The sequence below is a fragment of the Lepidochelys kempii genome, chromosome 2 (assembly GCF_965140285.1).
Source record: "Lepidochelys kempii isolate rLepKem1 chromosome 2, rLepKem1.hap1, whole genome shotgun sequence".
Classification (NCBI taxonomy): Eukaryota; Metazoa; Chordata; order Testudines; family Cheloniidae; genus Lepidochelys; species Lepidochelys kempii.
Genome location: NC_136381.1, coordinates 247,969,421 through 247,994,959, shown reverse-complemented (window position 1 = coordinate 247,994,959; position 25,539 = coordinate 247,969,421). Strand labels below are relative to the sequence as shown.

General features: G+C 45.5%; 1 protein-coding gene across 2 annotated transcripts in view; it reads right to left on the bottom strand.

The window, feature by feature from the left end:
- Positions 1 to 215: 215 nt before the first annotated feature.
- Positions 216 to 25,539, bottom strand: part of LARP4B (La ribonucleoprotein 4B) — a 119,358-nt gene continuing 94,034 nt past the window's right edge. Inside the window, exons 14-17 of one of the 2 annotated variants that reach the window (XM_073334490.2) lie at positions 24,296 to 24,460; positions 17,347 to 17,471; positions 10,541 to 10,649; positions 216 to 4,165 (exon numbers count right to left, since the gene is read on the bottom strand). In XM_073334490.2, coding sequence (XP_073190591.1) covers positions 3,884 to 4,165; positions 10,541 to 10,649; positions 17,347 to 17,471; positions 24,296 to 24,460 — 681 coding nt within the window. In that variant the 3' untranslated portion in view covers positions 216 to 3,883. The remainder of the gene's footprint in view (positions 4,166 to 10,540; positions 10,650 to 17,346; positions 17,472 to 24,295; positions 24,461 to 25,539) is intronic. The other variant, XM_073334491.2, reaches the window with a different exon arrangement.

The window sequence follows — 25,539 nt, the reverse complement described above, 5'->3', positions numbered from 1 at the left end:
ATTGTTTGCTCATCTCTTTAAATTGTGAAGACATTTTCACGAGGCTTAATCTTTACACCATGGTTTATAAACTCTCATTTCGAATCTATTCACAGCAGAGAAACATCCATAATATAAAGCAATCTTGAAGCAACATACTCTCCACAAATGTGAGCAAAAACAAAGGTAGTGACCGATACCGGTGAACCGTTTAATTTAAAAAAAAAAATCAAGAATTCAACAGTGCCTAAATCTTTATTTTTCATAACCTACATATTTTTCAAATTAGACAGTTTTACATTTTATGACACAAAAGGAAACTTAAATTACCAATAGTTTACATGTAAGCTTGATTCCAGTCTTAATGGAAGAAGTAGAACAAAAACAAAAACCCTCAAAAAAGCTTCCATATTACACTTCTATGTCATGAATTGGCAGCTGTTAGCTCTCCTTGAAAGTCTTCGATTGTCTGCTGCTATTAGTGTAATAGGTTACAAAGCACATAAAAATCCCTAAAGTTGCTAGCTGAAGGAGATATAGAGATAGGTATGCACCATTACAGTCAGCTGTTGCTTGTGATACACTGCATCGCACCCACAAAGGGCCTTTCCATATTAACTGCTGAATCTTCAGAAGATAATGCAGCAACATAAAAGTTTGCCACTTTCCACTGATTTCTAAGTAGCAAATTATGAAGTCATGGTGGGGACTGATCTGAAATGAAATTCACATAAAGTCTCAAAAGCAACCTTTGTTTCAAATACATTCCTGGAACAAGAGTCTCAGATCCTGTGTTAACTTGTTTTATACTTCCAAATGAAAAGCATCACCACACAATCCTACAAGTTAAATGCCAATTTTAATTACTTTATCTCTGAACTTGTAACTCAGATACTGCTTTCTGGGAGGATTTTTCCTTTTAACTTTTTAAAAGCCACATGTTAACAGCTATAGGAACCATAGCAACAGTCTGCATGCAACATCACAACTTTCTACTCTGAAAGTCCATTTTGTCACCAAGTGGAAAAATCTCAAAGTAAATGCAGCAAAGATAAGTTTTTGTATATTATATACAGCTACTTGGCAGGTCACTTTTGCTTATTTTTAAAAAGCTATAAAACCACATCAGAGCAAGGTTTAAACTCCTGTTGCAACAGACTGTTGCTGGGTAAGCAGTAATTACAGTGTATTGACCTAGTACAAATGGCAGCAGAATACATTATAACAGCACAACACAATCCGCTGGTCTCAATATATTACCTTAAGTCCCAGTTGGCTATTATGAATAGCTGTACACTGTTGCTGTAAGTGACCATTCTGTATTGTTTGCAGCTGTTGAGGTTCACACTTTCAACAGGCAAACAACAAATCTCACAGCTGGCCTAAACCATATACAAGTCTAGCTGCCATTTTCACTGCCCACTGGGGAAAGGATAAGAATATTAAAATCCAATGACAGAACTGGTTTCTAAATTTTGGTGATGTTCGCTGTTGTCAGAGTCCTATCTCCTCCAAAAGAATTCAAAGTGTGCTTTTTAAACGAAGGAACCAACAAATCTCATCTTGCCCATTTTAATCAACTCTGCGGTACACAGCAGGCTGGGTTTAAAAGGTCAAGTCATTACCATCAGATATCCGCAGTATAAAAATTGCTAAGAAATTAACTGCTACTTCCCCCGGCGGCCCCCCCCCCCTTTTTTTTTTTTTTTTTTAAGACAGCCATATTCAAGTTGATTATCCATCTATGTAAGCATGGACACTCTCTCTCTGGAAGAGGTGGTCAAATAAGCTTCAGGGTTTTTTTTTCTTGGCTATTTGAACTATTATCCCAATGAATTTATTTGATTTTATGACTGGGATTTTTAAAATTTTGGCTGAACTGCTAGACTGCCAGAATTGACTATTTATGTTCTGTTCTGGAACACCTATTGGTTAAAATGCACACTTGTAGAGAGACTTATGAAAACATTTGAGGGCTTTGAAATAAGACTCTCTTTCCATTTCCCTTTTGCAGTGAAGAGGCAGAGTCAGTTCAGCACACCAGAATAAAATAAAAAAACAAACAAAAAACAACCAATTAAAGTAAGATTCAAACCACAACATTTAGTTTATCTACATCCAGCTCAACAGCAACATTTATAATATATCAATAATTTTTATCAGATTTTTTTTTCTTTAGGGTACCTTTTTATATGTTCTGATTATTTACAACTGTACAAGCAAAGCACACACTTCCAAGTGCACATATTTAATACAGTATTGACTATTTGCATTTACAGATTTTTCAACAATCTGAAAAAGATCAACTGTTTACGATCTTTAAAGTATATTACAAAACCTGCTGCTAGTTCCTGTACTACAGTATGTTTACCCAGTAAAACCAGTGACAATAGATACATACTGTAACTGAGTAATCCTGTAATTAACTCATGCTAACCCTTAAGGGGGTCAGACTTCATTAACTCTAAGCTGTCTTATACAAAAGTTAAGGCAAAGTCATTTTCAAGTTTAAATAAAATTCAAGTCTTTAAATATTGGATGGAAAGAATTTTTAAAAAATCAGTTGTTTAAACAAACATTTTTGTGGAATAAACTGTACTGTTATATTCAGCAGGAAAGAGGTTTATCTGAACTGCCTGCTATTTAAACACTTAAAGAAAATTTTTAGGCATTTTAAAACAAAAATAATTTATATTCAACTTTATTAGAAGCTTGCTAATTTAGTGCATCCTTGTCCTTCAGAAAGCGCATCACTTCTAAAGTAAATATACGTGTGAGAAACCTCATCCCAGAGGTAAATAGCAGGGATCTCTTCCTCCACCACAAAAAACAAATACCATTATCTCAATGTTTGAAAAATTTAAATCCACATGCCAATGCTTGTAGTTACAGGAAGACGTCAACACTAGGCTGACTAAGATATGAACTCTTTCAAAGAGCACTTGGGGCCAAGTTAAAAAAAGTCTACACTGAGCACAGGGATAAACCAGAAAGTACAGTAATGACTCTAGTTAACTCCATCCTGGTGAGGGGGAAGTTTAGATCATCACAAGAACACTATTGTGCTTTCTTGTGATAACAGCCGTTAGCAGACTTCACCACTATACAAGCTCACAACCTCACAATTTTTTTCTATTCACAATGTGCTTTGTATTTCGAAATGATAGTATTCATTTTATTCTGGAGTGAGAAGCTGGTTACTTGCTTGCAGTACCTCAGAACACAAATATTTTAGAACATCTCTATTGGTGCTGTCTGGAGGACTTAATTTTTTTTTTTTCTTTTTTGCAAAAGTCATCAAAAAAGATTAGTTTTAAAAAAATGCTATAATCAACTATTAGTTTAACCTAAAAGTGCAAGTTTATTAACTGATATTTGGAACAGCAGCTCAATAAAAAAATCCTCAAGGTCATATTCATACTACTTTTGTACGATATACTTTTTCCCCCCCCCACACTCTACGCTAGCTGCTATTATCAGTCTTTTGGACATTTTAGAGATATAGTTACTTGCAGACCAGTTTATTAAAAAATTGCAGCAGCACAGTTCAGGAATACTCACTGTATTGAGCTTGGATTCACAATGCCACAAGGAGACTTCATAAAAAAATTGATTTTTTAAGAGAACACATTTTCCATCTTGAAAATAATCAGACTAAGCATCACCTCCAGTTAAGCACCAGCCTAAATATAAGGTTTAGATCAATTAAATCCCGGAAAAATAGAACGCTTGCTCAAGAGGGTAAAAAATTATTTCATAGAAGGAAAAACTTGCAGGCATTTTATATGCCTAGCAGCACTGCAAGCTCCCTAACCAGCAACTCATTCTCTGTACTCTGAGTGGGAACATGGGTTTTAATTTGTAGGAAGTAGAACTCTTTTCAACCCCCTCCCAAGCATTAGTTTCACTGAGGAGATTTTGGGGGGGTGTTCTGTTCTTTATTTAAACGTTTCCCAATGGCTGGAGGGGGCGATCTGCGCCCTGACTGTCTCCTCTGGTCTTTGGGCTGTCCTGGATTTGACTTTGTGGGAGGGGGTTCTCTGTTTTTCTCTATTGTTTCTGTGGGCTTTCTTTCATCTTTCCCACAAGCTACAGTGTTTGGCTTCTGTTCTTTCTGGGGCTGCAACGTAGGTGGATCCTTAGTTGTTCTCTGGCAAATCTCTGCATAACTAGGTTTTCGTAGTTCCTGTGAAATGGAAGATAAACAAAAGACACCGAAGTTAAAACAGTATTAGTCTTCATTGTGACTATGTAGCACAGAAATTATGCATGATAATATATGCAACTACAGGGAAGATTTAGCACAATTTAGCATGTGAAGTTCATGCAAGTAGCATTACAGCCAAGACTGGCTGGAAGCAAGAGACAAAACTTCGAGTAATAGGTTTATCGCTGAATAGCAGCGTATAACCTCCCATCTGGACCTGAACAAGATGGTGGGAACGGGGTAAAGAATCATCTCCTTTTAAAGTTTAACAGATATGTTTGCTAATACTAAGACTGCCTACTTTGGAAAAACAGTTACCTACCTTTCATAACTTATTCTTTGAGATGTGTTGCTCATGTCCATTCCACGTTACGTGTGCACGTGCCCACATGCATGGTTGTCGGAAATTTTCCCCTTAGCGGTATCCAAAAGGCCGCCTCTGGTGCCCCCTCTAGTCCCACGCTCATGTGCCAGTATATTGGGTGCCGCCCGCTCCGCACCCTCTCAGTTCCTTCTTGCTGTCAATGCAGACCGCGGGGAAGGAGGGCAGGTCATGGAATGGACATGAGCAACACATCTCAAAGAACAGTTACAAAAGGTAGGTAACTGTTTTTTCTTCAAGTGCTTGCTCACGTTGATTCCATGTTAAGTGCCTCACAAGCAGTATCCATGGAAGTGGGCTCGCAGTTCATGGTCGTGCGGCTTGCAACACTGCTTTGCCAAAGCTGGCGCCGTCCCAGGCTTGCTGGGTGATGGCGTGGTTGGATGCGAAGGTATGGGCCCTAAGACCAGGTAACGGCTGTGCAGATATCTCGAATCGGTACCTGCACAAAGGAAGTTGCTGAAGAAACTTGTGCTCTAGTGAAATGGGCAGTCATGATAGCCGGTGGTGACACCCCCACTTGTTCATAGCAGAACCTGATGCAGGCGGTTATCCACAAGGAGATCCTCTGAGAGGAAAAGGGGAGGCCCTTCATTCTGTCTACCTTGATGATGAAAAGCTGCATCAACTTACAGAAGGGTTTAGTTCTCTTGATGTAGAAGGCTAAAGCCCGTCTAACATTCAAACAGAATAACCATTAGACTGGTGAGACTTTGGAAAGAAAACCAGTAGGAAGATGTCCTTGTTATAGCGGAATTGCGACACCACCTTTGGTAAGAATGCTGGATGGGGGTGTAGCTGGACTTTATCCTTATAGAAAACTGAAGGGATGTTCTGACGTGAAACCTCATTCTGTATAACTGTCAGGCCAAAGTGATCGCTACCAGGAAGGTGACCTTCCACAAGAGAAGCAGCAGACAGCAGGATGGCAATGGCTCGAAGGGGGGACCCAGGAGCCGAGAGAGAACCAGATTCAAGTCCCACGGAAGGACTGGATAGCGGATCTGAGGGTAGAGCCTCTCCAAGCCTTTCAAGAACCTGAGCATCATTTCGTGAGAGAAGAACGATCTGCCCTGGATCGGAGGATGAAAAACTGAGATAGCTGCCAAATGCACCTTGATTGATGAAAGGACCAGCCCTGGAGTTTGAAGTGAAGCAGGTAGTCCAGGCTGGATTGAAGTGAGGACTTGGAGGGGGAAGACAACAGGTAAAGCATTTCCACTTGACCAGGTAGATCGTCCTGGTGGAGTGCTTCCTGCTACCCAGCAGGATGTTCTGCACTTGAACTGAGCAGGCCCATTCCTCAGCATACAGCCAGGCAGAAGCCACATTGTCAGACAAAGGGACACTAGGTTTGGGAGGTGCAGATGGTCCTGGTTCCGCGAGAGTAGATCCGTTCGGAGCGGGAGTTCAAGCAGGGTTGCTAATGAGAGATTCACACGCACGCCGAACCAATGCTGTTGAGGCCAGGGTGGAGCCATCATGATTTTTGTCTCTCGATCTTCAAGAGGACCTTGTACAGCAGGGGTATTGACAGGAAAGCGTATAAAAGTGTCTGTCTATGGGAGCAGAAAGGTGTCTGACAGGGAGTCTCTGTCGAGCCTGTCAATTTAACAAAACTGCTGACATTTCCTGTTCAGTCTGGATGCAAACAGATCCACCTGGGGAGTCCCCAAACTCTGAAGATCACACTGACCGCCTGTGGGTAGAATGACCACGTGAGGCAAGACAAGAACCACCTGCTGAGGAGATCTGCCAGCGAATTCCTGGTCCCCGGGAAGTACAAAGCCACAAGATGAATGGCGTGCTGTACAAAAGTCCCATAACTGGAGAGCCTCTTTGCACAGGACTGATGAGCGAGCTCCACCTTGTTTGTTGATGTAGAACATTGCGGCGGTATTGTCTGTCAGGATTTGAACAACTCTGCCCATCAGGTAGGGAAAAAATGCCTGGCAGGCCAAGCGTATCACCCTGAGTTCCCTGACATTTATATAGAGGGAACAATACTCCTATGACCAGAGACGTTGTGCGTGGAGACCATTGTGGTGGGCTCCCCACCCCAGATCTGACGCGTCAGAGACCAACATCACTGATAGAGATGGGGCAGTGAAGGGAATCCTTTCCAACACAAATCAAGGGTCTGTCCATCAAGCCAGGGATGACAGGATGTGCGATGGAACTGTGACCAGTAGGTCCAAATCATGTTTGCTGGGAGCTTAGACTGATGCCAGCCACATCTGCAGGGGTCTAAGGCATAGACGCGCATATCGGACCAAGTAAGTACATGCTGCCATGTGGCCCAGCAGCTTGAGGCATACACGGGAGCTTGTGAACGGGTGGGGCTCTTAAACATGCGATGAAGTCCAACATGGCTCAGAACTGGGACTCCAGCAGAAAGGCCCTGGCCTGGGTAGAATCAAGTACTGGCTCCTATGAATTCTGTTCACTGAACCGGGGCCAGGACTGATTACTGCTCATTCATAAGTAGACCTAGCTCCTGACAGGTGGCCCACACCAGATTAAGGCTGTGCTAAACCTGGGCTCATGACCTGCCTCTGACAAGTCAGTCGTCAAAGTACTGGTAGATCCGCACCCCTCAATGCCCCAGGTAAGCGGCCACTACTGCCATACACTTTGTGAAGGCCCTCAGAGCAGACGAAAGGCCGAAGGGCAGTGCTGTGAACTGGTAATGGCACTGGTCCACTACAAATCGGAGGAATCTCATGTGACCATGAAAAACAAAAATATGGAAATAGGCGTCCTTTAAGTCTAGGGATACCAGTATCCTGGATCCAGAGAGGGGATGATGGAGGTCAGGTAGACCATGCGGAACTTCAACTTCTTGAGGTATTTGTTGAGGTGACACAGGTCTAGGATGGGTCTGAGGCCCCGCTTGGCCTTTGGGATTAGAAAGTAGCGGGAATAAAACCCCTTTCCCCTCATATCTTGAGGAATTTCCTCTACAGCCCCTACCCATAGGAGGGTTTCCACCTCCTGGATGAGAAGTCTCTTGTGAGAAGGGTCCCTGAAGAAGGCTAGGGGATGGAGGGAGAGGTGAGGAGGAGAACTGCAGGGTGTAATCAGATGTTATGGTGTTGAGCACCCAATGGTCTGAGATAATTTGGGACCATGCAGAAAGGAACAGGGACAACCAGTGCAAAAATAAAAGGGGGACTGGATCGGGGTTAGTCTGGTGTGTTGCCCTGGGGCACACCCTCAAAATGTTTGCCATGGGCCACCTGAGCAGTGGGCGGAGTCCAACTGCGGGGTCAAGGAGAATGGGGAAAATAGGCGGCATTAAAAGTCTCAGTCTTTCCTTCTATAGGACCTTTGTCGAGGTGGACCTGAGTATCTGGGTGGCAGTCGGAAGTGCCTCCCTGATATCGGAAGTTCTTAGAGCCCAAAGGAGCGCAGGGTGGCCCTCGAGTCCTTCAGCCCATGCAGCCTGGTGTCCGTCTGCTGTGAAAACAGGGCATTGCTCCTCAATGGGAGGTCCTGGATGGACAGTTGAACCTTGTTCAGGAGCCCTGAGGACTGCAGCCATGAACTGTGTCACATGGAGACAGCAGATCCATCAATGGCGCTGCCAGATCGGCTGCATCTAACGCTGCTTGAAGAGAGGCCTTGGCCACTGCCTTGCCCTCTTCCAAGATGGCCAAAAACTCTTGTCTTGACACCTGGGCAGAGTCCCTTAACTTGGCCATTGAATGCCAAGTGTTCTAATTGTATCACCCCAGCAATGCTTGCTGATTGGTGACACGTAGCTGCAGACTTGCAGTAGAAAACACTTTTCTACCAAAAAAGTCAAGTTTCTTAGGGTCTTTGTTTTTAGGGGTTGCACTAGATTGCCCATCTGTCCTGTTTGTTCGCAGATGAGACCACCAGTGACCATGGGGGTGTGTGGGTGGGAGTACATGTATTCAAAGCCTTGGGCAGGGACATTTTTTTTTCCCCCTCTGCCCTTTTAAATTTTGGGGGCAAAGTGGCTGGCACTTGCCACAGTGCTTTGACAAGTTTTAAACTATATACAAGGAAAAAACTTGAAGAATCCAAGAACAAATATCACTAGGGAACTTGCAAGAGCAAGGAGCATTCCAACAACTGTCATAGGCAGTCAGAATGAACTAAGAGGGTGTGGGACTGGCAGCGTCCAATATACTGGTGCAGGAGCACGAGACTCCAGGAGGCGCCAAAACTGTTCCTCTGGATACCGCTAATGGAAAAATTTCCAACCACCACGCATGTGCATGCGCCTAACATGGAACTGACACGGGCAAGCACTCTAAGAACTTTCCACTTAACCGGTTCTCTCCCCTCTTCTCAGATTATGATGGAAAAGGGCAGCAGAACCAAGAAAGAAGGGAGTTTGGAAAAATGTTATTCATTAAAAGAAAAAAAATTGCCAAATCAGATATCTAAATATGGAGGAGGAGAAGGTCACAACAGTGAGGTCAACTTAGCATATTGCCCAAAGCAGAAAGGACAAATCGATGAATCAAAAGAAAACATGGATACTTGCATACAGCACCACAGACATAGCAAAAAAGCAGTTAAATATTTGAAGCTAACCATACTGTTTGAGTCATTGACATGCCATCCAATTGTTGACAAGGCTCAAAAGTCATCAGATGATGGTTGGGAGTTCTGGATAAAAAGTAAGTAAGTTTGGGACTGGAACAGTGCCCCACACAATGTTGCCTCTAAGGGTATGTCTACACTGCAATGTAAGCCCAGGGTTTAAACTCAGGCTCAAACTTAACCCCCTACTTCCATCTACACATAAATCCTGCTGATCCAGTGCTTAGATCCAGGTTCCCAGGACCCCCTGGGAATAGAGGGTTCAAGCCTGAGTCAAGCCAGGACCCAGGGTTCAAGCCCTAATGCTTTGCAATGCAGTTGCAGCCCCACCAGCTTTATGCTCTGGGAGACATAAAAGTATCCCACGGGCTGACTTTTTGTCCTCTGGACTGTCAAGTTCGGTGGACGGTCAAGTTTACACACACTGCAACACGAACAAAGGACCAGAGCGGGCACCTTTTGGGAGGGTGCTAGGAAGTCAGATATGGGTGGTTGGACTCAGGCCTGCATAATGCAATGTAGATGCTAGAGCCTCAGATTGGGGTCCAGGTTTCAATAATTAGTAACCGGAGGTTACAAATGAGTGGAGATGCTCTAGCCCTAGGTTAACAAACCCAGGGTCTGCTAACTTGAGTTCTACGAACCCTGGGCTTTCATTGCAATGTAGACATTATTTACACATGTGCTTAAGGGTTTTAGTACACAGACTCTGCCAACACAGACAAGCGTCCCTTTTTGTGATCAATAAAGTTCACCATTACACACCTTGCTGTGCCTGGAGTACATAGGCAGTGCAGTGCAGGTTTCAGTCTCCCTGATAAACATATTAAGGTCTGAGCGACCTCCAAAAACTCCACAAAGGTTTGGTGGGATAACGGATAGAGGTAATGTTGGGAGATCTGGGGAAGTAACAGAGAGGAAGGAGAGGCAGGAGGGAGGGGATGGAGTGAAACCAAACTATGGGGAAGTGGGTTAGCAAATCACGAGAAGAGGAAATGTGTTAGTTAAATGGTGCTCCCAGATCAAAACTCTCCACTATGAACATAAACTGATGATAATTGCATAAACCAATGTTTTCCCTCCTTCCCAACTCCAAAATTGCACTTACTGGTGCTCAGGGGAAAAAAAAAGTCACTCCACCTATGACTAACTGTTCCTGCAAATTCTTCAGTGAGCTGAATTTTAATCATGGAAATGCAAAAATACTCTTGCCATTTTTTCTGCAAGATGTTATACAGCTATATTATTGCAAGTAATCAGAAGAGACTTGAGGCAACGGTAAAGATGCTGGGCTCACAGCTGTAAGTACCAATGGACAAACAATGGAAACGCTGCACTGTTAATACATCATCAAGTGATAACACTTACAAAAGACAGCTAATATGATCACTTACTATGGCAGCCCCATTAACTTGTACTGATTTACATGCAGTACTGAGCGTGGAAGAAAGTCTTTCCATACTTTGTGTCTCTCTCTGCTGCTTATCGACAACCTTGGAGTCACTGCAAGCACATATCAGAAAGTGAATCTCAAAAAGCTATCTTCACGTTTGGAACTTGAAAAGTCAACATGTGAGCAGATTACGCATCTAAGAGTATTTTTAAATCAGACTGATTTAGACGGCAAGAAAGTTACAGCTATATGTGAACTGACATCTATAACAACCTTTTAAACATTAATTCGCGATATATTTTAAACCTACCTTTTTAAAAAGTATATTACCCTTTAATACATGACTTAAAATAAGGAACATGTTACAAATTCTAATTAAGTTAATATTTGTTTAAAACTAGAGATGGACCAGGACATCAAAGCTCACATTTTATCTTGCCACAATCTTATTTTCTGATTCTGAAGTCTCAAGTAAAACAGGTTGTGGCATACAGTACTTGGAAACAATTCTATTATTGTATGCACAAAGTGATATTAAATATTGCTGTGGGAGTTAGTCTATGAACTCCTTTGTTCTGTAAGTGGGGGTGTCTACAATGTAATGTGAGCCCAGAGTTTGAACTCAGACTCAAGCTTAATCCCCTTCGGTCTACACACAAATTACACTAACGTAGGGCTCAGACCCAGGGTCTCAAGACCCCATGGGAGTGCAAGGTTCAAGCCTGAGTGAAGCCAGGACTCACGGTTCAAACCCTATTGCTTTGCAATGTAGACTACAAAGCAATGTAGTCCAGCCCCACTGGACTCCTGGCTCTGGGAGTCTGCCAAAAGCAGCCTACAATCCCATGGGCTGACTTTCTTTGTCCTCTGTATAGTCAAGCTTGATGAAAAACGGTTACCTACCTTCCGTAACTTGTTCTTTGAGATGTGTTGCTCATGTCCATTCCATTTTAGGCGTGTGTGCGCCCATGTGCACAGTTGTCTGAAATTTCTGCCTTAGCGGTATCCATAGGGCTGGCTGTGGCACCCCCTGAAGTGGCGCTCCCATGCGGAGGTATATCAGGCGCCGCCGACTTGCACCCTCTCAGTTCCTTCTTGCTGGCAACTCTGACAGAAGGGTAGGAGAGCAAGTAATGGAATGAACACAAGCAACACATCTCAAAGAACAGTTACGAAAGGCAGGTAACCATTTTTTCTTCAAGTGCTTGCTCATGTCAATTCCATATTAGGTGACTCACAAGCAGTACCCATGGAGGTGGGCTTGGAGTTCACAGCTTAGTGGCTTGCAGTACTTCCCTACTGAAGCCAGCATCGTCCCAGGCCTGCTGGGAAAGAGCACAGTGGGACGTAAAAGTGTGGATGGATGACCAGGTGGCTGCCCTACAGATGCCCTGGACAGGCAGCCAAGGAGGCCTGCGCCCTGGTAGAGTTGGTGGTGACAATCACCGGGTGCGGCACCTTTGTTTGGTTGTAGCAGAAGCAAATGCAGGCAGTGATCCAAGAAGAAATTCTTTGAGTGGATATTGGGTAACATTTCATCCTATCTGCCACAGCGATGAACTGTGTCAACTTAAAGAATGACTTGGTCCTATCCACATAGAAGGCCAGAGCCTTCCTGACATCCAGGGTGTGTAGTCTGTGCTCCTCTTCTGACTTACGCGGCTTGGAAATAAGACCAGTAAGTAAATGTCCTGGCTCGAATGAAACAGACTACTTTAGGAAGAAAAGCCAGGTGCGGCCTTAGCTGGACCCTGTCCTTTTAGAAGGTCATGTACGGTGGCTCCGAGGTGAGCAACTGAACCTCAGATACCGGGAGGGCTGACGTCACCGCAACCAGGAATGAGACCTTTCAGGAGAAAACAGGAAGCCAGGGGCTCAAAGGGAGGATCTGTGAGCTGAGACAGCACCAGATATAAGTCCCACTGAGGGACGGGATCTCTGACTTGCGGATAGAGGCCACTCCAGGCCCTTAAGGAATCTGGCCATGATATCCTAAGCAAAAACAGACTTACCCTGCAACGGCAGGTGAAAGGCTGAGACAGCTGCTAGATGGACCTTGATCGTTGAGAGGGACAAGCCCTGGAGCTTGAGACGCAGGAGGTAGTCTAGAATAAGCTGCAGCAAAGCCCACTCAGGATGAACATCTTTGTCCACAATTCAACAGGTGAAGTCTCTCTATTTGGCCATGTAGGTTGTGCTGGTGGAGGACTTCCTGCTTCCCAAACAGAACACACTGAATCTCTGCCAAGCACTGCTGCTCCTGTGTGTTTAACAAAGCAGTCGCCAAGCCATCAAATATAGTGTCGTCAGGTTGGGGTGCAGAAGACTGCCATGGTTCTGGGACAACAGGTCCAACCTGAATGGTAGCTGGAACGGGGTTGCTACCAAGAGGCCCAGCAGGATGCGGAACCAGTGTTGGTATGGCCACGCTGATGCTATGAGGATGATCCTCTCCCTGTCCTGTTTGATCTACATGAGGACCCTGGGCAGCAACAGTACAGGAGGGAAGGCATACATCAAATCCCCCAACCATGGGAGCAGAAAGGCATAAGACAGGGCTCCTCCTCCAATCGAGCTGAAGACGGGGCACTTCCTGTTCTGCCTGGACACGAACAAGTCCACCTGGGGAGATCCCCGCCTGCGGAAGATGGAGCTGACCACCTCTGGATGAAGGGACTACTTGTGGAGAGATGAGAACGTCCTGCTGAGGCGATCTGCCAACGCGTTCTTGGACCCTGAAAGGTGACCAGTTGCGAGATGGATATTGTACTGCAGACAGAAGTCCCAGAGGCAGATGGCTTTCTGGCAAAGGGCCGATGACCTGGCTCTGCCCTGCCTGTTGATACAGAAAACCGTAGCCGTGTTGTCTGCCAGGACCTGGACCACCCTGTCTTGTATACAAAGGTAGAAAGACCCTGAGTTTCCTGACATTGATATGAAGGGAACGACTGAGACTGGACCAATGGCCTTGAATGTTGAGAGCGCCCAGGTGGGTTCCCCAGCCGGGTTCCCCAGCCCAGGTCTGAGGTATCGGAGACAAGGGTCACCAACAAGGACGGGGCCGTGAAGGGAACACTTTCCAACACCGATGAGGGACGCTAGTACACTGTCTGGAATCCTGACCACCTGGTCCCTGCTGTGCCGGTTGGGGACACAGACTGACGCCAGCCACACCTGGAGAGGTCTGAGGGGGAGTCGTGCGTGCCAGACCATGTAAGTACACGCTGCAACGTGGCCCAGCAACCTCAGGCACTGGTGGGTGGTGGTGAGCAGGTGGGCTCACAGGCCCGTAATGCGGTCTGCCATGGCCTGGAATCGAAACTTGGGGAGGAAGGCCCTGGCCCAAGTGGAGTTGAGGACGGCTCCGATGAACTCCATGCATTGTACCAGGGTTAAGGTTGATTTTTTCCTCAAACCCAGGTCTCGACAGGTGGAACAGACCAGGTTGAGATGCCTCCGCACCTGATCTGCAGACCGATCCTTCATCAACCAGTCGTCAAGGTACAGGTATATTTGGACTCCCCGACGTCTCAGGTAAGTAGCCACTGGAGCTATACATTTTGTGCATACCCTCTGAGCCGACGAAAGACCAAAGGGCACTGCCGTAAACGGAAATGGTGCTGTCCCAACATGAAGCAGAGGAAGCGCCGGTGCCCTGGAAAGATGGAAGCATGTGTCCTTTAAATGGAGGGAGGTGAACCAGTCTCCCAGATCCAGGAAGGGGATTAAGGAGGGCAGGGAGACCATGCGAAACTTTAGCTTCTGGAGTTATGTGTTGAAGCAACACAGGTCTAGGCTGGGTCTGAGGCCCCCTTTGGAATCAGGAAGTAGCGGGAGTAGAATCCTCTGCCTTCCAGGTTCTAAGGAATCTTTTCCATTGCCCCCAGGCACAGGAGGTTTTCGACCTCCTGAACGAGGAGTTGCTCATGAGAAGGGTCCCCAAAGAGGGACGGGGAAGGGCGTGGTCGGCTGTAAACTTCAGGGTGTAGCCCGAAGAAACTGTATCTAGCACCCAGCAGTCCGAGGTGACACGGGGCGAGGCTGACCAGAAAGTGCGGAGGCAGTTGAGGAAAGGGAGGGTTGGATCCAGTACACTGGCTGGGGCGCTGTCCTCGAGCACACCCTCAAAGTGACTGCTGGCCTCCCTGACTTCTGAGAGGGTCAGGTTGAGCAGCCGGGCGGGAAGAGAACAGATAACATCTCTTAAGCCCTTTGTCCTTGCCCTTGCTCCTGTAGGAGCCAGACTTGGGAGCCCTCCAGGGCCTAGATTGCGTTGGAGGAGGAAGTGGCGGAAGGTGGAATGGCTTCGTGGACTGCTGAGGGGTGTGCAAACCCAGGGAATGGAGGGTGGCTCAGGAGTCCTTGAGCCCATGGAGCCTAGAGTCAGTTAGCTCAGAAAAGAGCCCTGAACTGCCAAATGGGATCCTGTATCATGGTAGGCATCTCCTGGGACAGCCCAGAAGCCTGCAAACAGGAGCTACGTCACAACCACCAAGGCAGCCGAGCCCATCACATTCCAGGCCATCTGGAGGAATCCCTGGGCCACCACCATGCTTTTGCTCACCAATTCAGTGAACTCTTGGGCATGATCCTGTGGGAGGGCCTCTGTGAACTTACTGAACGCCTGCAGCTCTCAGTGGCCACGGTTTGCCTGGGGACAGTCAATGTCAACAAACAGTCTCATGGCCTGCCAGCTGATTACCCTGATGGGCCGTGTGCAACCCACGGGTTGCCCACCACTGCCCTAAACTGTAAGCTGGTTGTCTAATAAATTTCTCTCCCGAAAAAGTCGAATCTCTTGGCCTCCTTAGTTTTGGGCCTTCCGCTGGGGTGGCCAAGTCTGTCCCTTTCATTCACCACAGGGGGATGAATATACAGATACTCAAAGCTCTTTGCAGGGACATAGGGCATGGCTACACTTGCAGATGTAGAGTGCCGGGAGTTAAACCAGCCCTTGGAGACCACAGCAGGGAAAGCACTGCTGTGTGTTCACACGGTCAGCTGCCAGTGCAGTGGCGTGGCCACATTAGCAGCTCTTGCAACGCCACAGAGAGCAGTGCATTGTGGGAGCTAACCCAGTGTGCAAGTGGCTGCAGCATGCTTTTCAAATCAGGGAAGGGGGTGGTGGAGTGTGACAGGGAGTGTATTGTGTGTATGTTGGGGAAGAGACTGTTTTGGGGGGCAGAGTGTGTCAGCATGCTATCTTGTAAGTTCAGACAGCAGCAGAAGGAAAGGGAAAACCCCATCAGCCCCCACACCTCTTTCACACACACTCGCCTGCCTCTGCGGAAGGGGCATTCCACAGTAATGGTTTGCTTTGTCCTGGAGCAGATAAGCATGCCGGCTGTCAGAAACGAAGCTTTGAAAGGGGAGACGCATGCCTGCAGCAGAGTTCAAAACAATGAGAAGAGTGGCCACTTGACTTCAAGGGATTATGGGACGTTTCCGGAGACCAATCACAGTGCCATAATACAACATGTTGTCCATACCGGCACCCGGGCGTTTCAGCCAGGGCGCAGCAAGCTTTATGCTTCTTGTGGAGGTAGATTACTAGGAGCGCTCCAGCTGCAGAGTCCAGGCGCGATATGTGCCTTGCCAGTGTGGACACCTCAGGAGTTATGGCGCCCAGGGCTGATTTAATGCGCTCTAACTTGCAAGTGTAGCCAAGGCCATAGTATTTCGTTTCTGCTTCCTTGGATGTTGGCGGAATAGATGAGGATGTTTGCCACACCAACCTGGCTATTTTGATCACTCCTGGGTGGACAGGCAATGCCATTTTTGCCAGTGTGGTGGCAGAGATGACATTGAAGAGGTCTTCTGCCTCTTAAACTCTCTCTTTGATTTGAAAGCCCAGATTCTCTGCTACCCATTTAAGAAGGGCCCTGGTGCTCCTTAAAATTGTCTGGGGGGACTGCTGTTGTGGGAGGGTCCGGCCACCACCTACTCTGGGGACGATGATGACAACTGAGTGGCCTGAGGGATGGTGTCACCCCCTTCTTTGTCAGGGGAGGGTTCTCTTGGCACCAGAGTACGGGGCGTGGGTTCCGCCTCAATGCCATGCTCCAATTGTGGCACAGGTGGCACCTCAGCTGGCTTGTCCCATGTGGCCAGGGAGGGCTGGGAGCACTGGACCAGCATCACCAGCATCCCTTATGGATTCCAGTACTGCCCCTGGCTCTGAACAGTGCCGTCCCCACAGCTCCCATTGGCTGCGATTCCTGGCCAATGGGAGCTGCAGAGCTGGCACTAAGGGTGGGGGCAGTGTGAGGCATTTCCTTGATCGCCCCACGCCTACGGGCCAGTCGCTTCTGGGAGCTGACTGTACTTTTAACAACCTGGCAACCCTAGCTTACCCCCGCAGTAGGGCGAGCTAGAGTTCGCAGCTCCAGCCCCACAGGGTGGGAGGGGGACAAGGGAGGAGAAGGGCGCCAAGGCTCAGGGCTTCTGGCCCATGGTGTGGAAACTTGCTGCAGGTCAGATGAAATGAAGCAGCAGGCAGGATTCGACTCACAGGCTGTAGGTTCCCCACCCCTAGCTTAAAGTATTTTTTGCCATTTTATTAAACATTTACAGATATTAAGAATCAAGACTATGCAATTTGTTAGCAACTATAAAGTGTGCACATTTATTACACAATAAACAAGCTAATGCCTTCTGCTTTATGTATAGTTCACAACAGGAAATATTGTTACTCCATTCCTTGATTAAGGATTCAATAGCTAGTTACACACAGTGTACCTAACCTTTTGAAAATGCAAACTCTTGATTCAGAAAAGAATAATTATAGGCATGTAATTAAATCCTTACTCAGGAGACTGGGATGGGGAAGGAGACCTTTCAAATGTCCCAGACAGAGCAGGAGATGCTGGCAACAATGGCTCTCGAGGAATTCCTGAAGGAATAGTGTTTGTACTTGCATCCACATTTAGGTTCTAAAAAACAAAACCGTATGTTTAAGCAGAGGTGTTAGGACTGCCCTTGTTCTTGCAAAGGAATAAGAAAACTACATGATTTACATATTAATTTATAGTGAACAGCCACAGATCAACAGGCTAATGCTGAAAATAAAGGAAGCTAAGTTCCCGGGCGGGGGAGGGAGAAAAGAGCAGCCACGGTTTGACAACAAAGGTGGTTCAGAGAGTCTCCCAACAGCCTTTTCACCTTCAAAAACGTGTTTACTCCTGGGGCTTTGGTCAGACCGATCCAATGGGCACATCAATACTTGGGATCCAACAGTAGGATCCTTACTGAAGTACCTTCTTGTGTAGCCATTTGGAACCAATGACACCGTGAAAAGGTGCTGTTCTTGGGCTCTGTCCCAAAAGCCTAATTTTTTAGCTGGTGAAGCTTGTTTCAATGCCTTTTAACAGGGCACCTTGACAACAGGATCACTTCTTTCAACTTGGTATTTTGCAAAGGCAAGTTCTCTTGAAGTGTCTCATGGGCTTCAGTACCTTTTTGAGAAGAGCGTGTTGGCATCACAGCCTTTAGAGGAGTGCTCGTACCCAAGACCTAAAGGGCCCTTTTCACACCCATCTGAAGTGGGACTGACCACTGAATACGAAAAACTCCTTAAAATTTTCCACTGCCCGAAAGACTGATCCTTCCTCCTGGTCAAGGCCTAAGAGGATCTAGACATACTAAAATCCAAATAGTTGCAAAATTAAAAGAGAAACTTTACCCATGCTAAAACCAGCTCTAACAACAAAACCAATTAAAAGTATTGGATTTGTCCATCAAGTAAGACAGAAGGGAGAGGTTGGCTCTGTGACCATTTTTGCAAGCAGAGAAGTGAAGCAAGGGGAGCAGTGTGTGAGTGTGAACAGGGGAATTATTTTGTCCTCCAACTACCACTCAAAATTGGTTCCATGTTGATGTGGCTAGGCATGAGATCCCTACAGTGGGGTCTGTGGATAGGCAATTCCATGAAGGTGAACAGTAATCCATGAGGCAATTATGATTCAGACCACATACTAACTATGTTCAGTTTCTCCTAACAAAATCAGAGACTTACACTTTGGTGAAAACGAAATCATGAGCAGCTGCATGCAGCACGTACGTAGTTGGTGTTTAGAAATTAAACTAGAAGAGAGTACCACTCTGCACCCACAGTTAAGTGTGTAAAGGCTTGATCCTGCAAGGTACTGAACATCCTGGCCCAAATCCAGCACACCACTTATGCACATACTTAACTATAATTATAGGAGTAGTCTCGATAGAAGCATATGATGGATTTGGGCCTGAGTGCTCAACTCCTTGCATGACTGAGCCCTAAAATTTCATGTTTATAGATCAGAGAGAGAATGCGGATGACGTAATATCTTTTATTGGACCAACTTCTGGTGGTGCAAGAGACAAGCTTACGCAGAGCTCTTCTGAGACAGTTTCCCAAACTATATTTAGAGGGGGAGTATGGTACATGATCAGCGAAGGACCGAATATCTAGGTTCCATTCCTGTCTTTTACATAAGAACATAAGAGCGGCCATACTGGGTCAGACCAAAGGTCCATCTAGCCCAGTATCCTGCCTTCCGACAGTGGCCAATGCCAGGTGCCCCAGAGGGAATGAACAGAACAGGTAATCATCAAGTGATGCATCCTCGCTTGCCCATTCCCAGCTTCTGGCAAACAGAGGCTAGGGACACCATCCCTGTCCATCCTAGCTAACAGCCATTGATGGACCTATCCTCCACGAACTTACCTAGTTCTTTTGTGAACCCTGTTATAGTCTTGGCCTTCACAACATCCTCTGGCAAAGAGTTTCAAAGACAGACTGCGTTGTGTGAAAAAATACTTCCTTTTGTTTTAAATTTGCTGCCTATTAATTTCATTTGGTGACTCCTAGTTCTTGTGTTTTGAGAAGGAGTAAACAACACTTCCTTATTTACTTTCTCCACACCAGTCATGATTTTAGACCTCTATCATATCCCCCCTTTGTCATCTTTTTTCCAAGCTGAAAAGTTCCAGTCTTATTAATCTCTCCTCATATGGAAGCCATTCTCTACCTCTAATAATTTTTATTGCCCTTTTCTGAACCTTTTCCAATTCCAATATATCTTTTTTGAGATGGGGCAACCACTTCTGCATGTAGTATTCAAGATATGGGCATACCATGAATTTATAGAGGCAATATGATATTTTCGGTCTTATTATCTATCCCTTTCTTAATGATTCCCAATATTCTATTCACTTTGGCACACTGAGTGGATGTTTTCAGAGAATGATCCACAATGACTCCAAGATCTCTTTCTTGAGTGGTAACAGCTAATTTAGTCCAACATTTTATACGTATAGTTGGGATTATGTTTTCCAATGTGCATTACTTTGCATTTATCAACATTAAATTGATAAATTTTGTTGCCAAGTCACCCAGTTTTGAGAGATCCTCTGGTAGCTCTTCGCAGTCTGCCTAGGACTTAACTATCTTGAGCAATTTTGCATCATCTGCAAATTTCACCACCTCCCTGTTCACCCCTTTTTTCAGATCACTTATCAGTATGAGTACTTGTGGCACCTTAGAGACTACCCAATTTATTTGAGCATAAGCTTTCATGAGCTACAGCTCACTTCATCGGATGCTTATGCTCAAACAAATTGGTTAGTCTCTAAGGTGCCACAAGTACTACTGTTCTTTTTGCGAATACAGACTAACATTGCTGTTACTCTGAAACTTATCAATATGTTGAATAGGACCAGTCCTAGTACAGATCCCTGGGGGACACCACTATTTACCTCTCTTCAACTGATTTGTGTAACCTGGTTTGAATAAACCTCTGCATATGGTCGCCCATCTGTAAAATAAGGATAAGGATAATACTTGCCTACTTCAGAGGGCTATTGTGAAGCTTGGAGGAAAAAATGCTATGAAATCCTGAGATGAAAAGCAGAAAGTATCATCTAGGAATCCCCACTTTAAACTCTGTTGAGGACGCCCACAATACCCTACAGGGTGGAATCAAACTCCCTTGGAAGCCAAATCAATGAGACCCCATTCATTCTCAAGTGGCAATGCTCAGGGTCAAACCCTCTTTTCCAAATATGAGCACATGCACAATGTAGCAGAAACCAGAAACAGGAGTTCAGAGTCCAAGGCAAACTCCTCACCCAATGTAGCAATAGACTGTGCTGTCACGAGACCACCCTGGCCTAACCAAATTAGAGCTGCCCTTGTAGAAGAGTGGAGACTTGTTATATTTGAGTAAAGAAGATATGAATCTTTAAGAGTTAAAACAGGTAAAATTTCCAAGAGACTGTGGGCCAGATCCTTAAATATGGCCAAAATGCAGAGACTACAAATTGGTGGAAAAGTGTGTGTGTGGGGCGGTGGGGAGGGGGAGAAGGATAAGGAAAATGGGTGAAGGTGGCTTAGAAATCACTTTTGCACTGCCCTGTCACTGTTCTGTAAACGGCTATGCCCCTTGTTAGAACCTTAGGGCTTTCTTTAACTGAGACCATTACCAGCATCAGTGGGCAGAAAAATGTAACCAGGGATTGCTATGACATAGGACACTTCCACGATATCGTCTTTACTACCACCATATTAGGGTGGGTGGGAAAGAGGTTGGGGTTGGGGAAGAGAGGGAATGTTGTGTAAGCCCCTTTATGATGTGACTCTTTACCACTAGTGGGTCATCCTTACACCCCGAGCCAGTTAAACCAGTTTTGTAAATAGTCCACAGCAACCCTTCTGCACTGGAGGATCTGGTTATTTTATAACTGAGAATCAACATACACAATATCGATAAAATTGCAACTAAACTAAAACTAAAGCAACCAAAATTAAACTGAAGGGATGGTGGAACAGACTTCAACAAACCAGACTGATAGTCACTATGGAATTAAATCTGTCTTGGAGAGCACCCTGGGCCCACAGACTGCATTCTTTAGGACTCTGTCCTCTGCACCATATATGAGCAGCTAGAGAGCGCATCAACTCTGAATTACATCTCTAGCTGCATCCTAAAGCAGAGTCTGCCAGGTCATTTTGGTGTATTTTTACATTCTCCAACTGATATCACACATCCGCTCTTGGATTCAATTGGTTTAGCAATACTTATTATTTCAACTGACAAGCCCAGTGTTTAGAGAGAGAGTTTCCAGGCTCTTTCCTTTTATTTCAGAGGTTGAAAATGTGTTTTCCCCACCTGCAACAATTCTCTAAGTGTTTAAGGGGAGGAAAGAAAAAAAAATCAACAAATCAAACTATGAGCAAATTGCAGTGTAAGGGTACGTCTACACTACGAAATAAGGTTGATTTTATAGAAGTCGATTTTTAGAATTTGATTTTATACAGTCAATTGCGTATGTCCACACTAAGTGCATTAAGTCAGCAGACTTTGTCCTCACTACCGTGGCTAGCATTGACTTACAGAGCAATGCACTGTGAGCAGCTATCCCACAGTTCCTGCAGTCTCCACTGCCCATTGGAATTCTGGGTTAAGATCCCAATGCCTGATGGGACAAAAACTTTGTCACAGGTGGTTTTGGGTACATGTCATCGGGCTCCCCTCCCTCCCTCTGTGAAAGCAAGAGCAGACAATCGTTTCACACCTTCTTTCCAGGGTCCCGGCCGCCGACCCTGCTCAGCCCGCTGCCTGCCTGGATGATCAAAACCCCAGGCAGGCAGTGGGCTGAGCAGGGCCGGCGGACAGAGCCCCAGACCGGCAGCTGGCTGGGGCTCCGTCCGCTGGTTCCTACCAGCCAGGGTCCTGGCCGCTGGCTCCTCTCAGCCTGCTGCTATGCTTGCCATACCACAGCAAGCATGGAGCCCGCTCAGCTCACGTACGTCTCCTGGGTGCTGCTGGCAGATACAGTACTGCATTGCTACACAGCAGCAGCTCCTTGCCTTCACAGCAGACGATGCAATAGGACTGATAGCCGTCGTACGTCTCCTGGGTGCTCCTGGCAGACCTCAGTGAGGTCAATCAGGTGTGCCTGGACAGACATAGCTATCCTCCTCTTAGAGCACTGAATGGGAGTGACTCCAGATCATTCTCTTCTTTAAGTTTCATCTCATGGAGATTCAGTTCTGCATGGAATATCATGCAAGCTGGAGGCTTCTGCCTCAGGCTGCTCTCCCAGCTGGCAGCACTGCACGGTCGCACCTACCCCAGCCTACCCCTTGCTCCCATGGCTCATGAAGCCCGGAGAGTAGTAAGGACCACTTCAACTTGTGAAATGACAAATCCAGAACGAAGGATTGCACTCTATAGGCCACATTAAGATTATTTCAGAGTCCTAGATAGCATTTAGTCCCTATAAAAGGCTTCATAAAAATTTTCCCCCGCCCCTAACAAAAATGTTAATTTATCAGAGCAGCTGATAAGGGTAAGGAACCTGGGACTATAACTTAGAGAAAGCTTCCATATTATTTAACTCAGAACTGATATAATTCAAAGTAAAATTTCACAGCGCGGTCTGTTCTAAGACTAAAAACGTAGGAGGCGAGTCAGAAAAAGGAACAGGAACCTGTTTCCGCCCAGTTTCAAACCAGCAACCTTTCACGTGTTAGGTGAATGGGATAACCACTAAACTAGGGAAACCCAATTTGAGTGTATCCCTCGCATGGTCCCTATTATACTTTGTGTAACATGGGGTTGTATATTAATAGTTTGTGTCAAGGGGCTTCTCTTTTTTTGCCACAGACTTTGCCGAATGCACTGGAATGTTCTCTCTAGCTACAGAAGCTACCTAATGCAATGTCTATATCTATGGCCTTCCTGCTTACAAAGCGGTCATGCCCCTGCCCAAGGCTGACACAACACGGAGTGCATGTGACATAGTGACCTGGCTCGGGCAGGATCACTAGTGAGGCATGATACTTTTGCTGTTAAGCAAACACAGCAATTCTTTCCTGGCCTCAACCACTGAATGCCTCCATGCATTAAGCTGTGTCCTATCAGTGCAGGAGGACTGCATGAGCTCGGAAAACATGTCATCGTGAGTGCGTTTTTTCCACCTTCTAATGTGCGATAACCTCAGGGACGAAGATGATAGGGGGAGCGTAGAAACATTCTGGGGGGACTGCATGGTCACCTGTGCTGCTGAGTTCGCCACGCTGGCCAAATCAGGAAATGAAATTCTAAAGTTCTTGGGGCTTTTCCTGTATACCTGGCTAGTGCATCTGAGTTCAAAGTGCTGTCCAGAGCAGTCACAATGGAGCACTCTGGGATAGCTCCCGGAGGCCAACGCTGTCAAATTGCGTCCACACTACCCCAAATTCAACCCGGCGATGTCGATTTCAGCACTAATCCCCTTGTTGGGGAGGAGTACAGAAATCGATTTTAAGAGCCCTTTAAGTCGACAAAAATGGCTTCGTCATGTGGACGGGTGCAGGATTAAATCGATATAATGCTGCTAAATTTGACTTAAAACTTGTAGTGTAGACCAGGGCTAAGATTATTTTTCACTTAATGCTATCAAAAACGTAACAAGTAGTAACCTGACACAGCTGGGAACATGGAAAAAAGTGCTCTCTGTTTTCGTCACTAGCAATTAATTAGAAATAGTTACTCTGGGGCACCATACGCCACACCACCTCAGTTATCCTTCAGCACGGAGGGTGCACTCTTGGCCAACCAACTGCTCGGATGAGAATAGAGATGACAGCAAAGGAGTTAGACACAGAACAACAACTACAGTTTTCCATGACCTAGATAAAAGCATGGTTAAATTCTACTTGAATTATGTTTTTACTGCATAAACCACTGAATTCGAAACAAGGAGGTATGTAAAGCAATAAACTCAAACTACTCACTCTTTCCTTTGATGTTCCCATTATGACACTGGACAGTCTGTTTTCAAACAAGTCTTCAGTCTTCAAATTGCCTGCAGCCCCAGGTAATGGAGGGAAGCTGGACAATCCCAATTCAAAGCTAGGAGATGGAGGCTTTGGAGGTGGTGGAGACTGCGTTTGACCTCTCTGTAACAACAGAGAGTGTGACATATTATTAAATCAGACTACAGTTAAGGAAGATTATGGGACTCTGATACAAAATAATTAAGCACCAAAAATAGGAAAGACCAGGGCCTCAATGTTACTCACCATCGGATCCCTGACAAAATTTAATTCTGACTAAAATGTACAATGGGAAGTGAGGAACATAAGCCCTATTTACACACACAAGTTGTACTGCTTTAACTATACTTGAATAGTTAATGAGTTACGAGTGTGGATATAGTTATTCCAGTAAAACTTATGCTTGTAGAGGAAGGGAAATAAGCTGTATCAGTATAGACCACCTTTATACAGAGAACTGTCTACACTAGCAGTTATATTGGTGCAACTATTTTGATAAATAAAAATCACATCCCTATCCAAAATAAACAGTGGTACAAAGTCTACTGGTAGACCAGGCCGTTTGCTGAACGATATTTGGTAGCTTACTTACGCATGGTCTGTCACAATGCACTGTAGAAACAGAAGCTTATTTCTCCCCACTGAGTCACCATTTTAGTAATTATAGGACTTAATACAAAAAGTAGTAAAAGTTACATAGCAGAACTCTTCACTATTTGTCCAGGTGGTTTCAGTAAAGAACAGAACAAAACAAACAAAAAAAAGAGAGACTCTCTCTCTTCAATGACGTTTTTAGAGCTGAAACATATTACAATCAGAGTTCTGACTCATTTTAATAAGGGTTCCCCTTATACCATTGATACTGCATCTGTCCTTGAAATAGATTGCCTGCTATACTTAATGGATGAAGGAAGCCTAAGGTTTTCCAGGACCTTCAGCAGCAGAGATTCCGGACTAAAGCACTGGCAATGCAGCACCCAAGAGTCCAGTCAGAATCAAGACTTTTGATGCCAAAGCAGTGGGGTCTGAAGAGCAGATGCCAACTTTTATTTTTAAATATATATTTAATTTGCTTTCTTCTAGAAGCTTGCAGGATTGTCAGCGTGCAGCTGACTGCATATAAGCAGGACAAACGTACAGCTACAATGATCGGAAGTGTTGCTGCTTTGTTTCCGAGACAGGCCATGGTCTTGGTAAACTAG